The 17,300-nt window shown below is 43.4% G+C and overlaps 1 protein-coding gene across 1 annotated transcript; it reads left to right on the plus strand.

The window, feature by feature from the left end:
* The first annotated feature begins 5,059 nt into the window (after nucleotides 1-5,059).
* Nucleotides 5,060-15,743, plus strand: LOC147890725 (proline-rich receptor-like protein kinase PERK15). Its single transcript, XM_087389800.1, has 8 exons — nucleotides 5,060-5,762; nucleotides 6,949-7,413; nucleotides 7,497-7,583; nucleotides 7,685-7,755; nucleotides 7,881-7,957; nucleotides 8,051-8,198; nucleotides 8,316-8,474; nucleotides 15,340-15,743. Exons 1-8 carry the CDS (start codon nucleotides 5,060-5,062, stop codon nucleotides 15,706-15,708), a joined length of 2,079 nt encoding a protein of 692 aa, XP_087245926.1. The 3' UTR covers nucleotides 15,709-15,743.
* Nucleotides 15,744-17,300: the final 1,557 nt, after the last annotated feature.

Below are 17,300 nucleotides of genomic sequence, written 5' to 3' on the forward strand. Positions count from 1 at the left end.
TAGCTTCTTTCGAAGCTCTTTTGGCACATGTGCATATGCCTCACACCCAAATATACGCAAATGAGAGTAAGAGGGCTTCTTGCCACTCCATGCCTCTTCAGGAATTCTGCCATCCAAACTCTTCATAAGAAAGACTTTCAAATAGCCTAATTGTAATGTAATCCAGGGTCTCCTGTGCTCTATCCCATAATACCCATGCCTTCTTAACACCAAATACGGCTTTAGACAATGACAAGAAGAAAAGAAGTTTCCCAAGTGCATTATTTAGATAACCCATAGCTCCCGTCGTCCACTAAGGCAACCTCAAAAACTCAACCCAGATAGGATAGTCATGATACATGAAATCATTGACACTAAAGTCAGGTGCGGCATGGTATAACCAGAATTGCTGCACCGCTAAACAAAAAGACTTCCCCAATAAGATATCCCTAATAGCCTCCAAAGAAGAAAGAATCCCTTACCCATAAACCTAGCAACATAAGTAGGCGCATGGATTTTACATTCAAACGACAGCAGTTCATGCAACTCCTCAAGTTGAGGAATTTCCAACTACTAAAAAACAGATAAACACCACCAAAGGCCAACCTCTCAAGCTCAGGCTTCACAACTTCAAGGGAGATTTCACAATATGAACCATGCTTTCGAGCACACTCAAAGAATCCTCTCCTCTCAACATCTCTAGCTCTTTTTTGCATTTCGGCCTATAGAAGCCCCAACACCTCCATATCCTCGAGCTGAGAGAACTGCCTTGAGTCCTCTTGAAAGCTGCTGCAACATACAAGATCTATTCCCCATCAAGAGCAGAAACCCCGCGTACATGATCATGCTTGGCTTGCCCATTCGCCGTTTGGTTGCCCACCAACAACTCAAAACCTTCACTCATCCTCATCGGGGAAACACCAGGAGACAAAGGGTGCTTGAGATGCTTGGCTCTTGCCCTAATAGCTTGTGAAAAGGACTTAGAAGGATCGGGCATGTACTAGGAAGCTCAAAACCCCATAACCAAGCTCAAAACGAGTTTGTGATTCATTATTTGCAAGAGGGACTTGTCATTGGTACACAGGAAAGTTGATTTTGTATTTGATGGTGATAATACCATCAAGGTTATCTCTATAAGAAAATTCACCCATTGCCTAACTACATCCAACCACTATAGCTACTCCTATTTCTCCTTGCTTGCTTCACTCATTTGGATTAATACAAAATAACTACTTTGGGATTTACCTTTTTCTTGTTTTCCCTTTCCATATGGATTTATTATGTCCTTGTATGGGTGGGTCTAGAAAATATACTCAACCATCTAACGAACTTTGTCTATGTAGACATAACAGAGTGTCTATGCAGACATAGTAGATAAAATTTCCCTTTTCTGTTGGGTTGCAAGTTCTCCTTTGCATGTCTTATTTTATGCGGTGCTCTGTTAAAATGATTGTCTTTAGGGGATCTGCTCCATTCACATGAACTCTTGAGGAGGGTCTTGCTTGAACCAATGCTTTTCCATGTTGTGAGACTCTCCTTTGCAAATATTGCACTATTTTAGATTGTCTCAAGCTTATGTGGTCATGTGGCCTAGCCTTTTTATCTTTGGGTACGTCACCTATTGTCCTTGGATGGTGGCTAATTTTCTTGAAATATACTTTACAAGGTCATCCTTTTTCTCATGTGATCTTTCTTATTGCTCTCTTTTGACCTAATCAAGTTTTAATCTTGGGGCTCCTAGTCCTCCTCCATCATTCTAGTACTTGTCCCTTTTCTAGGCTACTTCTCCCTTCTCCATTGTTCTAGCATGTTCTAGTACTTGTCCTTTTTCTAGGCTACTTCTCCTTTCTCCGTTGTTCTAGCATGTTCTAGTACTTGTCCCTTTTCTAGGCTACTTCTCCCTTCTTCGTTGTTCTAGCATGTTCCAAGAGTTCTTCAGAAGCTACTATTTGGATTCTCTCAGTGTATTTATGGCCTCACATCATTCACCCTTTGCTAGAGGTTGTTTAGCTAAGTTACAATACTCCTTCTCGTTAATATATATATAGAACCCGTAAAGTGTGGGTTTGAAAATTGTAACACTACATTATCCTTCACTTCTCTAACATAAAACAACAAATTTCATTTGGCATTTGTTTTGGCACCAATTTTCTTGCAAACTTATGTCAATCATACTATAAATCTTTGGTCCAATTGTCCCCACAATGAATTCTGTCCCCACCATTAGTTGTCATTAGCAATGAGACAATTGCACCCACACCACGCTTGGTTTGAGTAATGTCTGGTTGTTGAGGTGGATTGGTGCATTGTGCCTCTTATTCAAAGCTTGACCCTTGGTCTGATTACAAATGTAGTACTTCGAATCATTGAGGATGGGCCTTCTTCAACTCGATTTGCCACATGCTTACGCTATCAAACCATTATCGGTAGATGCTTCCCTACAAACTAGTGGGTTTACCCATAATGCATTAGTGTAGGTGATAATTGATGGTTAAACGATAAGCAACAATCATTTCCTTTGCAAAAGCCATAACTCGTAGAGGCAAGATCCAAAGAGTCTCTCAATTAATCTTGATGGCATATACCATTAATGCCCTTGGCAGTGTGTGCATTGGTCCCACAACTCGTATCCTATGGCGAGCCTTTTTAGCATGCTATCTTGTCACATATCGTCCCTTTTGCTCCTTTACAAGGCCAAGGCTTGCTTAAGGTTTGTCGTTGCTTCAACATCATGATTGTTCAACCCCTCATTTGCATCCCTCACTACGTAATCTGTAGCTATTGTGGTTCTATTTTGATAAGGCGGACCTTCGCCATGATCATCACTTGGGCCCATGCTACAGAACTCATGGACAAACAAGTGATAACCATGATGGATGTCTTCTTTTGTTAAATAAAGAATCATGTATTTTCTACTTTTAGCCTGATAATGCACATCATCCACATCCTTGCACTTCATTTTGCAATTTTTCGTGCCATTGCTATGTAATATTGGTGGAGTGAGGATATTGCCATTTCTAGGTGTCTTTGCATGATTTGGATCTAATACTTACTCTTGCTTGTAAGCGCTCTTTTTCCTAGGACTGATTCAATTTTGTTGATACTTCATTACTAGACTCTTGGCTCCACAAGCGATAGCTATTGTGGCTCCAATTTGACAAGGTGGTTCCGCACTAGGATCCTCTCTCATGATTGACTCAAGACTCTAACAAACACTGACTACGATGGTTATGTTGTGTCAAATGAAGAAACTCCAACCTTGAAGCTAATAAATGCACATTCATATTACATTCCATATATTTGGTTTTTTCCCCATTGATGATTGAGCACGTAATAGCCTTGGATGGTGTGAGGGTGGCTTTATATAGTTGTTTCTAGGTGTCTTTGTCTAACTAGATCTAGAGTAAGTAGTTGCACCTCGTTGCTCACCCATTCTGTTGATGCTTTTTGACTTCTTAGCAGTTAGCACATGTTTTATATTTACAATATGAATGGTGCTTGAATGGACCCTTGTACAACTGATTAGAAAATCTTGCCATTGAGTCGCCTTGGTTTTTCCCTTTTGGGGGCGAAAAAGGATGTTATGATGAGATTTCACTCATGCATTTGGTTTCTTGTGCTTTTAAATCTTTTTAGCAAACCAAAAGTCATCCCATTGAGATATGAACAAGAAATTGAGAACACCTTGCAGGGAAGGCAAGTCCAAGTGTCTTTTTTTGGTTGAAGCCTCAAGAGAATCCCATGAGGTACTACAACATTAGTTGTGTGCACATGGCACCACCAAAGCTGGGTGGGAGAAACCGTTATGGGGTCAGGCTTCCACCCATCACGCGCTTGGAAAGAAGAGAGGAGGTTCTCTTTCTTTAGGCGGGAACGAAAAACGCGGTGGAATTAAATAGAATGAAGCATTGACATTAGTGCAAAAGCATTCAAAAAATAAAATGGGCGGAGATTGAGGGCGTAGCGGCAGGCTCGTCATTCTCACGTCGTGTGAAAATGGCGTCGAAAACGGCGCCTACTCCGACGATTCTATAGGCTGGCACTCCCACGTGGCACACACACTGCGGGCCCGGCAGCCCAGGTGGCGCGTAGCTGGCACTCAACGAGCGACGAGGTTATGCCACATGGCCGTAGACGCCCCTGTCGAAGCTGAGGAGGTGCCACGTCCGAGACACAGCCCTGTTCCATCTCTTTCTAATTGTCAACCGGAACCACCCTGGCGTTTGTTGTCGTTGTGAAAAGAGCATGCCGAGTTGTGTCCAAGCACTGACGCGGGCGACAACATTCCGTCGTTTCGATTTGTTTTTCGCCCAACAGCTCTGTTCTTAGGAGCTCCGTCGCTGATGCAGTTGGTCGTCCCCTGCAAAGCTCTCGCTTTTGGGCAACTGAAATGCCCAAGGTCACGTCCCTGCTCTGCACGTTGCTAACGGCGCAGTTTTGAGGTGTAGTTCTGAGCTGCTGCTGGTGGAGGTGCGCTTCTGTGCAGGGCAGCATCGCCCAATTCTTATTCCCTTGCTTTCTCTTCAACAAGCATTACAAAGATTGGAGCTCCTATGGCTGTTGTTGCAGGTGGGCTTTCGTGGGCAGCAGCGCAGCAGAAGCTTGTTGCAGGCATGCATGCCCAATTGGCATAGCTGCATTTCTCGCCTGTGGGTTTGAGCTGCGAGATCGCTGGTTGAGGCCCAATTCTTGACTTTCTCGTGAACAAACACGATCAAGGTTTGAGCTCCCATGGTTCGTGCAGCTGAGCTTTTGTGAGCAGAAGCAAGCTGGTTGGCATGCATGCCCAAATTGACAAAGCTACATTTCTTGCATGTGTGTTTATATGAGGATCGCCATAGCCAACTCCCAATCACGAAGCTGTGAAGAAGCGGGTTGGCATGCATTCCCAAGTTGACATACCTGCATTTCCTGCTTGTGGGTTCGTCTGAGAAAAGCCATAGCCAACTCCCATTCCTGGATCATGAAGCTGTGAGATGCTGTTGTGAGTTAGCCAAATACATGAGCCTATTGTCGGGTCGATCTCTGTTGTGCCCATCAGGCCATTGCAAACAGCAGCACCACTATCCAATTGGGCTTCATGTCAACTCCCCATGGATCTCCTTCTTCTACTGCTCCATCTGCTTCCCCTCCCTCTGCTTCTCCTCCTTCTTCCACGAACACTAGCAAAGCAGCTCCTCCTGAATCACAGCCAACTCCTCCTCCTCCTGCTCCTCCTCCTTCCATAGCTCCACCTCCACCACCCCCCTCAGCTCCACCACCTTCTGCTCCTCCTCCCTCCACCCCTCCTCCTGCAGCTTCTGCCTCGCCTCCTACAGCTTCTCCTCCTCCTCCTCCTCCTACATCAACTTCTCCTCCTCCTCCTCCTCCTACATCACCTTCTTCTCCATCTCCTTCAACCTCTGGTAGCACCACTCCTCCTCCTCCCCCTCGGACCTCCTCTCCCCCACCTCCTTCAACATCTGGTACTAACCCTTCCACCTCTTCCCCTCCCCCACCTACCACTCCAATCAAGGCTTCCCCTCCCCCTACCACTCCAACTCCAATCAAGGCTTCCCCGCCGTCTCCTCCTCCCCCCTCCACCTCTAAAACTTCCTCCTCCGTTTCTTCATCAACTTCCACCGTCTCCGCTACTACTCTTGTCGGCATTGCTGTCGCTGGTACGATTGCCATCTCTGTCATTCTCTTTTTGCTCTTCTGCCTTTGCAAGAGGAAAAAGAGAAAGCAATTCTATCCCGGAGGATACTACGGCCCGCCTGGAGTTCCGTCTGGTCATTTTAAAGGTACAACACTTTGCCGTTTTGCTGTAGACGATCGAGCATCTTATCCTCCTTTCCCTTCCCCCCTAAATTGCTCAGCAAAGTAAATCTCGAGGTTGCGTTTGAGTTGGCAATATAATTATGGCATGTGTATATATACCACTGGTTGGTGCAGGTTGGAAGTGGCCATTTAACTACCGGATCTTGAAGTCATGTGCTTGTAAACCCTTTTGCGAGGTTCGTCCACGGCTCATGTATACGCAGTCCTCCCTCCATGAGAGTCTTTTGGGCATTTGCATCCTAACAATCTATGAATGACAAGTGTACTAGTACTCAAAAGCGAGCAGTCCACTCAAGCTGGATTCAAAAATGACATCCTCCTTCCCCTTGGCCCCTAGATAGCTAAGTAAGTCTCAAGCGTTTCCTCTAGCAATATAATGATGGCATATGTAGATTTGCCAATTATGGCTGGCTCAGGATGGAACTGGCGATTTAACCATCGGATCTTAGAGTCACATACTAGTAAACACTTTTGCGAGGTGTGTGCACGGTTCATGTCCACACATTCGGAGCTCCTCTATTCGAAGTCTCTGGATGTTCGCATCCTAACAATACGAACTCAAAAAGTCTGTAGCTATTGGACACCGTGACCATTGTGTCCAACATGTCTTAGGATCAAATGGTCTCACTGACTGCAGGTATACAAGACTCCACAAAATCGTCATTCAACTTGTTTTGGTCGCACACACAGAATTTCGATTTTTTTTTCTCAAGGCACAGAATTTCGATTTATGCGGCATGCCTGTGGTTCAATGTTTCCATAGGTTTTCAACCCCTGGAATTCAACATTTCTTAATGTTGTAGCTAGATGGTTCCCCTTGTTCACTTTATTTAGTATTCATAATCACAATGTGTAGAGTTCGTGAAGTCTTCCCTCGCCTAAGCCATCAGCGGCTATGCAAAAACTATTTTTCAGCTTTTAGCAATTGAATTCCCAAAGACAAGTTTCAATCGTGACCTGTACCTAGTACTCAAAGAGAGCAGTCCTCTGCAAGTTTGAATTCCAAAAGACACGGAACTTGTACATATGAAACGGACTGTCCTGGTTACTACTAGTTCATAAATTTTTTTTTTGGGTTGAAAATCTGAAAGTATTGCATATCAAGTTCCGATATTGACTAGCCTACTACTTCCTCTTTTTCTGCTGAAGATTCTTATTATGGGCCCGACACGAAGCAGCAGTGGGGTCCTCCATCTCCTGCAGGTGCAGAGGCTATGATACATATGCCAACTCTTCCGTCTCCAAGAAATGGCTATGGACCCATCCCCCCAGCTCCCACTGCTGGACCCCCCAGCTTGGGAGGCTCTAAGTCTTGGTTTACATATGAAGAGTTGGCTACAGCAACAGGTGGATTTGCAAGATCCAACCTCCTAGGAGAGGGAGGATTTGGATGTGTGTACAAGGGAGTCTTACCAGAAGGGAAGCTTGTGGCAGTTAAGCAATTGAAAGTTGGTGGGGGACAGGGGGAGAAAGAATTCCGTGCAGAAGTGGAAATCATTAGTAGGGTTCATCACCGGCATCTTGTGTCCCTAGTTGGCTATTGTATAGTGGATAGTCAGCGGTTGCTTGTCTATGAATATGTGCCCAATGGCACCTTGGAATATCATCTATATGGTAAGCGTCTCCTGCCTTTTGCTTTAAACATGTTATTGGTTGCTTGATTTTCTGCACGTTATTAATATGCACCATCTGTACAGGAAAGGGACGGCCTGTCATGGATTGGCCTACTCGGGTAAAGATTGCAACTGGAGCTGCACGGGGTTTGGCATATCTCCACGAAGATTGTAAGATTTGTTACTCCTACTGTAGTTTGTGGTGAGTGCATGGATTGTGCCGTTGTCCTAGCATGTCAAAATGCTGAAGTTTCCTTTACTGAACCTGGTAGGTCACCCTCGAATCATCCATCGTGACATAAAATCTTCAAACATTCTGCTGGATGACAATTTTGATGCCCAAGTAAATATTCTGACCATTCTCAGCTTAGAGGAAACTCATTTATATGCCTTTACGTGATTTCCTGGATATTCTGAATCGTTGAATTCACATTTACTGTAGAGCTTGTTTTTCTTCTGTGAAATCAGGTCTCTGATTTTGGACTTGCAAAACTGACTTTAGATGCAAATACTCATGTGACCACCAGGGTGATGGGAACATTTGGGTATGCTCTTATGAATGCGATCTCATTTGATGCACTCTTTGCTCAGCAGATCTATAATTCAGTGTTTTAATTGTTATGTTAACTCCACATCAGGTACATGGCTCCTGAATATGCCTCAAGTGGCAAGCTCACAGAAAAGTCAGACGTGTTCTCCTTTGGAGTTGTGCTGTTGGAGCTGGTGACGGGGCGGAAGCCTGTGGATCAGACAAAGCCACTCGGTGAAGAAAGTTTGGTGGAGTGGGTAAGTATGAGCTGCTGAGGAATCTTGACTAGTACAGGCAAGTTGCAAATGACAGTGAATGGTTGATTTAATACTACCTTTGAAATCAGTAATAACCAACAATTCGCTGTAGTGCAGGCACGCCCTCTGCTCACACAAACAAACAGTGAAGAAGACCTCCAGCTCTTGGCCGATCCTTCTCTGGGTGCTTATGACCACAAGGAAATGCTGCGAATGATGGAGGCTGCTGCAGCTTGTATTCGCCATTCTGCCGCCAAGCGACCAAAGATGGGACAGGTTGGTCTTTCATACATCTTCCTCAGTCTTTATTGTTTGACTGGAAATGGGCGAGAATGAGATTGGAAAAAGAAAATTCCGAATCTTGGTTCCTGGCATGGAAGCCTATAGTTGCTCATTTGAAAATCACAAACCTGCAAAGAAATCTTCATTGCTTGCCTGGAAACAGTAGAGAAGCAGTTTAGTCAAAAGACTACTTCAAATCTTGGTCCCTGGCACCGGAGTCTTTTATTTGCTCATGTGAAAATCAGAAACTTTAAGAGAGGCTAGCACTAGTATTGATCGGAGCAATATGTATTACATAGGTGATCCTGTGCACTTGGGAAATGTAAGCCTTCATATACAAGAATTTCTTGCATCCATCGCACATACCAGGCTAATTCAAGATCAGTGTTGGCCTCTACCATGGTTGAGTCACTGTCTGTGAAGAACAGACTTTTCGAGAATGCCAATGTGTGCAATGCATGCAGAATTCGAATGCCAATTGGCCCTCCAATGGGGAAGAGCGCCCTTGTGAGAGTACTTGTTTCTATTTTCGACCTACATGCAAGGTGTGTGAGAGATAGCGGATGAATGCAAGGTGAAGAAGAATGCTACGTGAAATTCACAATGAAAGGGTGATACCTTTCATTAATGTCCCTTGAGATCACTCAAGTTCCATCTTCCCATTTACACCTACGCTTAGCCTATGACCCATGCATCTACCATTCAATGCACCTTAATGCACCCTTCCCTTCCTATTGCCCCTAGGACCTAGACACGTGTGTGCACATTTTTATTAAGAGAATAAGTATCACATGTCCAAATTCGATGCCATCTGAAGCAGTGGCTCCAGCTCGACTAGTCCGACCTATTGAGATGATCCACCGCCATAACAAATCGGTCGGTGTCCATCATAAATACAAATACATGTTACACCATTGGCATATAATATATAATAATGTTTTAATGTCTACTAATCACAGATTAGTGATTTCTCTTGTCATGACACTCCCTATTGCTTGAATGGGCAGAAGTCCTCTTCTTGATCCTCTCTTGTCTCTTTCTCCTGTGTACGCTTCTCTTTTACTTCTGCATTTGCATCTCCTCTTCATAATTTGCAAATAGTCTTCTCTTGGTAGTACACGATCTCTTCTGAATCAAAACTTAAATCCCATCTTCAAGTTCTGATTCCTCTTGATGCTGGATATTCAAAATGCAGAAGTACCATTGCAGTGCCTCTTCAATATCTCTTCATACTCAGAATTCTCTTCTGAATACTCTCTTTCTAGTAACCTGCTCAATAAGTTGAAACATATTCTCAACAAACTGGTCAGTATTAAAATGATTCTCTCACCCAAATGTTTCATTGAGCTAGATAGACCTTGGCTATAGATGATTTTGCGATGGAGAACTACTTAGTCTATAGAAACTATAGAGTTTCAATCTCTTTTTCCAACTCTTCTATTTCAGCCCTATTCATCCTATAGGTCTATACTCCACAATGAATATCCCTACTCTCTATTCAGTTCACACATCCATACACCAGTGTTGGCTGAATGGATAGCATTTACTCTTGGTTCTATGTTCACCGTAGAGTCTTGGGATGAAGAGGTAGAAGCCTCACCCTCCTGCTTGGATGCTTTGCCTTTCCCTTTTACAGAATTCGTTTTGGCAATTTTGGCTAATAGAGTAGGACATTTATGCCATGGATGCCTTGGCTTATGTTTCTTACATCCGAAACATTTACCCTCCTTAATTAGTTTTTTCTTCTCATCGTCAGTCGTGGAAGGAAATGGTATCCACCCAGGACGTGATTGGATGTTAACATTTTGTACAATAGCTTTCTCCAAGTTTCCTTTGTTGAAGGGTTTACGAGGATTCAATTTCCTCTCTGCAATCTCAACCAATTTAGTGAGGTCTTTCAAGGTGGTTGGGTTGAACATTTCAACCTCATACCTCACTTTCAGGGTTAGGGCTGCTAAATACTTCTTCCTTCTATCATCCTCACTCTTCTCAGGCAACTCTAAATAGAGTTTCCAAAACCTAGCTGTAAATTCAGCGTTACTCTCGTTATTGAATTGCCTGAACCTTTCCTAGCGGAAGGTCAATTCTTCTTTATGTTTCGGAGGCATGAAAGTGGCCTTAAGCTGCTCTACAAATTTGGACCATTGAAGAATAGGCTCTTTTCCCGTTTGTAATAAGGACCACCACATCAAGGCATCCTTCGGTAGATGCAGTGTGGCAAGAGCAAGCTTCTCATGGTCGGTCTTATCTTGATGGGCAAAATATAGCTCAAAATGGCGAATCCAATTGAGGATTTTATCTGCCTCTCTTGCTCCATCATACTTTGGGAATTCTATTCTCTCTCGGGGTTGGAATTTAGCTCTCTTTGAGGGGGTACTTAAGTCGTCATCCCCAAAATTCAGCACTCTCTTCGTCTCTAATTTTGTCATAATGGATTGTTTAATCATATGACTAAGCTGAGAAACCAGCTTATCAATGAGAGACTTCTCTCTCCCTCTTGCACTTGGATTATAATCCATGTGTATGGGAATTTGAGTTAAAGGCGTAAACTTAGCGCCTTGCTCTTGGATGAACTCATTTCTCCCTTTGTTTCTAAAGGAAAACTCCCTATCAAGAGATTCTTGAAGGAGAGATGAAGGTAATTCTATACGTGGGTTATCATAATTAATATGTGTGTAACTCTCATCTACATTATCCTCTTCAGGAGGAGGTGATGGTGTTCTCTGCCTATGTCCTTCTGGTAATGGAGGAAAAATGACAAGTTCATTATTAAATATCCCTTCTCCTTCCATTCTTTCCTTTTAGTAATACAAGAGAGGAAATGACTTGCTGTAATTTCAGAAAAGGGGTTTGTTTTACAGCAAATGTCAAGTGTTGTAGAGTTGGTGGTACTTATCCGACTCCCGCTTCGCGTGTGTCGAAAAAGCACTTCAAATGACATTTTCTTCCTTCTCTTTTAGGCTTTTCTTCTTGTATTTCTGCTGTAAACCGGTGTGCTCCGTTTGGGCTACTCGTTTTGAGCGGATTGGTGCTCTACATACTGTTATAGGGGGTACTTGATGGGTGGATCACTTCCTTAAAATCTTGTTCCAATCCAACTTTCCGTTGGGGAGAACGGGGGGTTTCTCTTTTCCCCACGGTCTAAGGGTTTAAGGGTCTATTCGCACGGGGGCAGTCATCCCGTTAGGACACCCCATTCCCCGTCCAAAGACCATAAAAATCAGAGAAAGCCTTTATCTCAGCGTTCCAAATTCAACCTTGTTTCCAGATTTCAGAGTACGTACGGGCCCTCGTTTTCTTGCGTTTAGAGATGCCAAATTCGGAGCCTGCCGTGCTTGTCTTCAAGCGTTTGGCAGCCCTCCTCCTGTGCACACATGTTTCGTTCAACAACCTTGTTCCGCGGGGTCCCGTGCACGGGGTTTCGTGCGTGTTGCCTTCCGCCCGGTGCTCCACAAAAGGTGCGTGTTGCCTTTCGGCCGGTGCTTCACTAAACGTGCCTTTTCACGTCTTTCCATAGTGCTCTCCCGCTATGCCTTCCGTGGCACTTCTCTATGCGCCACCTTCTCATGCGGCTCCCTTCCGCATTGGTTGCTGTCCTACATGATTGCGTCTTGCCTCGTGCTCGCTCCTCCTCCTTTTGTCCTGGTAGTGGATCGTTCAAGCTCTGATACTAAATGTGAAGAACCAGACTTTTCGAGAATGCAAATGTGTGCAATGCATGCAGAATTTAAATGCCATCCAATGGGGAAGAGCGCCCTCGTGAGAGTACTCTTGTTTCTATTTTCAACCTGCATGGAAGGTGTGTGAGAGATAGTGGATGAATGCAAGGTGAATGAAGAATGCTACGTGAAATTCACAATGAAAGGGTGATACCCTTTCATTAATGTCCCTTGAGATCACTCAAGTTCTGTCTTCCCATTTACACCTACCCTTAGCCTATGACCCATGCATCTACCATTCAATGCACCTTAATGCACCCTTCCCTTCCTATTGCCCCTAGGACCTAGACACGTGTGCACATTTTTATTAATAGAATAAGTATCACATGTCCAAATTCGATGCTGTCTAAAGCAGTGGCTCCAGCTCGACTAGTCCTATCTACTGAGATGATCCACTGCCATAACAAATCGATCGGTGTCCATAAATACAAATACATGTTACACCATTGGCGTATAATATATAATAATGTTTTAATGTCTACTAATCACAGATTAGTGATTTCTCTTGTCATGACACTGTCACCGTTAGAGAGGGAATGAAGTCATATCTGTGAAGGTGCTGACAGTGAGGAACTTGGAAGGTGTGTTTACATCATGCTTGATGATTTGGTTATTGCGGTTTTTTATAGTGCGACTTCATGAAGCATAGATGTACAAATTTGTGAAGGGAATGTTACATCAACAGTAATTGTGGAAGCCTTTGGCTTGGTTGTGGAAAGGCGGGAAACCATGAGGGCTAGACATTTTTTGCAAGAGGGAGACATCAATAGATGGAGTCTCATGTGGCAGAGTACCATCATAAGGTAAAAGGGCTATGGCCTATGGTTGGCTAGGCAATACTTTAAGGGGTGCATTGGCAAGGCCCAAAGTGGGCATAAAGTAATGAGAGTCCATTATTGGACACGTGACACCCATAAGAGTCCCAAGTGGCAATAATTGGGCTTAGGGATGCTAGAGACAACTCCACATCTCAAGAAGTTTGGAGGGGAAAGATAGTGGAGCAAGGTAAATTTTAAGGGCAAACATAACTTTCTCATATGAGATCCAAATTTAGCCCTCCCAAGTACTCAAGTCGATCGGCATGAGTCATCTAGAGCCATGTACAAGGTTGGAATTCTCAAATTCTAGCGTAAAAAAAAAAACCTGTGTATGAACTTTAAGTATGCTTAAACTCATTGAAGAGCATGGGCTAATATGTGTAACTTTACCGTGGGAAAGATTTGCCCAATGATCTACTCTTCCATAGCCCTATAGGGGAAATATTCACCCAAAGACCTACACTTCCATAACTATGCTCCCCTCTTCAAAGTTACCTTGCGATGGAGAGAGCATGGTTGTGGAGGACTAGGATCCGAGGTTGGGTGGCAAAAAGGAGGGCTGCTCTATGTGTAGGAGAAATGTTTTTGACAATCAGCCTCCCCCCCTCCTTTTCACCTCTGTCCTCTCCCCCCTTTCCATTTTTCAGTCAATTGATTGCATCTTCATCAACACCTAGTAAAAAAGACCCTCTGCCTCCCACGCATGTAGCCTTGGGCAAAGTGATGTACTTTGTATGGAGTACATAGAGTCTTAGGGTCATATGAGTATCCATGAGAACATAAGGTGTGTATGTGTGTTGGTGTAATGCGTTATTTGTTAGGTGTGGTTGATGTGATTGAGAGATTCATGCATTTGTTATAGGAAATTCATCTTGTGACATCATATGTGACATATTGGAGAAGGAAGCACCTTGTATTCCTTCGCCTATCTAAGAGGCTTCTCTCTTTTGAATGAACAATCTTTTTTATGTCGACTTGCTCTCACAACTCTTGGTCATGTTAGTCTACTTTGATCCTCCATATGATATCACATATGGGCACGCCATATTCTGACATAGCTTGCTTTATAACGTGGTATTTTCATGATACTAATTTTAGTCTAGCTTGCTTTCATATTCTAAGACTAGAAGCAGGATCCTTCATATCATTAAATAGCTCCAAGGATTCTGTGCAAATTTTCATTCTTGTCGACGAAGCAATCCTCCTTGCATCAAAGTCCTAGTAATAGTTACACCCCCTTGTGTGCGAACAAAATCACATCACCTTGCAGAGGAATATAGGGAAGAGCTATTACACATTCGAATCTGGTTGTGTCTTTGCACTTTTAGGAGTTCATGTTGACACTAGTATTCCTTCAGCTTCTCTCCTAATGAGCCTCTGTGTGGTCCTTCAAAGATTGAGCTTCTCTTTGTAACCTTGTGATTTATGTGAGTTTATTGTGCAAATTTGGTTCCACTCGCAAAAATGGACATAGCATCCTCTAGAAGTTGGGCCTGGAAAATCTGTCTTGGATTCTCTCCAATCTTGTGGGCTAAAATCAAAGTGGTGGAACACTAAAGTGAAATGAGAGTCTTGGAGTCTTTCCCTGATACATTGATTCGGAAGATCTGTCCCAAAAATGAGACTGATAATTATGATGATGGAGCGTGCAAAACTTCCATCATCCATGGGAGCTCATATGCAAGCTACGGGACTAGTAGGAAAATTGATTTGTGATGTGCAGGCAGGCCTATCAGTTACTGCTAAGTGGTGTGTGTGCTGTTGTGAGGCTGCTCGAAAGTTGCTTCTTGTTCTCAGAGAGAGAGAGAGAGAGAGAGAGAGAGAGACAAAAAGGGGGCCAAAAAAGAACAGGAAAAGCTATGAAATTTGTATCTGATGAGTGGGGCAAAGGGGTGACGAGGGAATTTTCAGATGCACCAATGATAGGCTATTGTTGTGCTCCTGGTTTTGATGTTCTGAGGTAAGGTTTTTGAAATTATCAATCGGCTTGTTCATTGAGATTTTCCACTATTGAGTGCCACTGCTCCTAACACCTTGAGTTGAATTCAAGCCATCACCTCACGGGGTTCAGTGTTGAAAGAATTTTTTGTTGTTGTTGAAAGAGAGAATTAAATGAACATCAGCTCCATTTCTACAGTTGTTTAGAAAGAGCTGTATCCTTAGGGGCTTCACTCCATTTGTACAGTTATTTGATATGTCCTTGTAAAAATCTAATCAACATCTGTTACCCCCTTCAGCATAAAAAAGTGAAGAGCATGGCTTTGTGCAGTGAAGTTATTTTAAGGGGATGGGATGACATGGTTTTGCTATTCCTGTCGACAGGTGGTGAGAGCGTTGGAGGAGGATATTGCCCTTTCAGATCTAAATAATGGAATAAAGCCTGGTCACAGCCATGCCTTCGGTTCTTTGACAAGCACAGAGTATTCCAACTATAGTGCTGATATGAAAAGATTTCGCCGTATGGCTCTTGAAAGTCGGGAGTATGGCAGTGAGTATAGCGGAGGCACTAGTGATTATGGAATGAACCGTTCTGCTTCCAGCGGGGAGTACCAGATGAGCAGAGATGTGAACCGCAATATGGGTAGATCTCAGCTTTCAAAGCCAGTGAACGTGCTATCGATCTCCAGTAGCAACGAGTACTCAACTAGCCAGGAGATGGAGGGACAATCAGAGAAAGATCCATCGTATTAAGAATTATCCTTGGAAACAAACTATTCATACATGTAATAGTCTTCTTAAACAAGGTGAGCAAGGCTGGGCATTAAGAATGCAGGTCTTGTCCAATATAGTCCCCTATTCTTAAACAAAGGCTGGGCATTAAGAATGCATATATAAGCTATAAAGTGGTCTTGTCCAATATGCAAATGATAATCCCGAGATACTTATTGTTTGTGGTATTGTTACACCAAATGTGTTCTGAACGTGAGTTGTATATAGGAGTTGCTTCTCTAAATTGTAATGTGATGTATTTTGTCATGACTTTTGCAAGAGTTAATAACGCCAATATTTGGAACCTCTAAGAAGAAATATCTTGATCTTTCTTGTCAAATTGTTAAAAAAACTTGACCAACGTATTTTGTGAAGGTTTTGTTGGTCACTAAATGGTGATTACAATATACATTTAACCCCTTTCCTTGATTTTGTTTTTTTGGAGAGAATGTGAAATGTATTAATATGAATTTTTGTGATGCATCAAGTAAGATTTGAAAATGCTCTTCTTTACATAGCCTACTTTGAGAGCATGAGAGGTCAAATCAAATAGCTCATTCAAGTGCATGTCCTAGAGCTTGGAACATAGAGTCTTCTTCCTTGGTGTTACAACTAAAATGTGTTGTCTCACTTGTTTGTTGCCTCTGTCGAATTTGGCATGAAATCAAAATATATGAGCATCTAGAGTGATGCAAATGTCCTAGAGTCTCGTTGCTTTAATTCATGGCCACCATTTCTCAGGATGGCTTCCATTGGAATAAGAACTTAGGCGAGCGGCCATGGTTTAGGCGAGCGGATCTAGGCGAGCGATTGTAGTTTAGGTGAGCGGAACAAAGTAGTCCGAGTTCTTTTTTTGTATTAGATCTCTAAGTATAGGGTTCAATGTTATCATTTATACACACAATTTATGAAAACTCCACAGTGACTGTCTTATTCATCTTCATCTTCATCACCATCTTCTTCTTGACATAGAGCTCGAAGCTCGTTGGCTCAAGCCCCTCCCCTCCATCACCTCAAGCCCCTCCCCTTCGCCTAGCTCGCCTCCCACTACTAAGTAGGAATTGAGAAGGCCTTGAAATCTCGTTGGTAGATGCAATCATCTCGATTGTGGAATTTTAGCAACTAATGGGCATGTGGTGTCACTTGTCTCGCATAAATCCGTCTCCTTCTTTGTCTTAATGCACTCCCCTTTGGATGATTCCATGGTTGGAAGTGGCAGTCGCTCGAGAAATTCGATAGCTCATCAAAGTCATCACCAAGCTTTCCATCATCATCAGCAGGTGACGATGAGCAACACTCCCCTTCTGGAAGCATAGCACTACCAATCGTAACCCTGTCGATGCAAAAATTCAAGCTCACGAATCGACAACATCCCATGGATTCCATGTCGTTCTGCCCTTGGGATTCTCTAGGGCACAGTAGTTGCGATGGCAGAGCTCGTTTCTGAGGATGGATCGCGACATTCGCGCACGTCAGTGAGTGGACGAAGAGCTTGCCTGTTGCGCCAGGATTTACAGAGCGAGGAGCGTTGAATCACATCGTGGAGTCCTCCCGGAGGAGGGGAGACATCAATG

The sequence above is a fragment of the Dipteris shenzhenensis genome, chromosome 18, assembly GCF_047967505.1.
Source record: "Dipteris shenzhenensis isolate YYH24624 ecotype China chromosome 18, Dip_SZ_1.0, whole genome shotgun sequence".
In the NCBI taxonomy this organism is placed as follows: Eukaryota; Viridiplantae; Streptophyta; class Polypodiopsida; order Gleicheniales; family Dipteridaceae; genus Dipteris; species Dipteris shenzhenensis.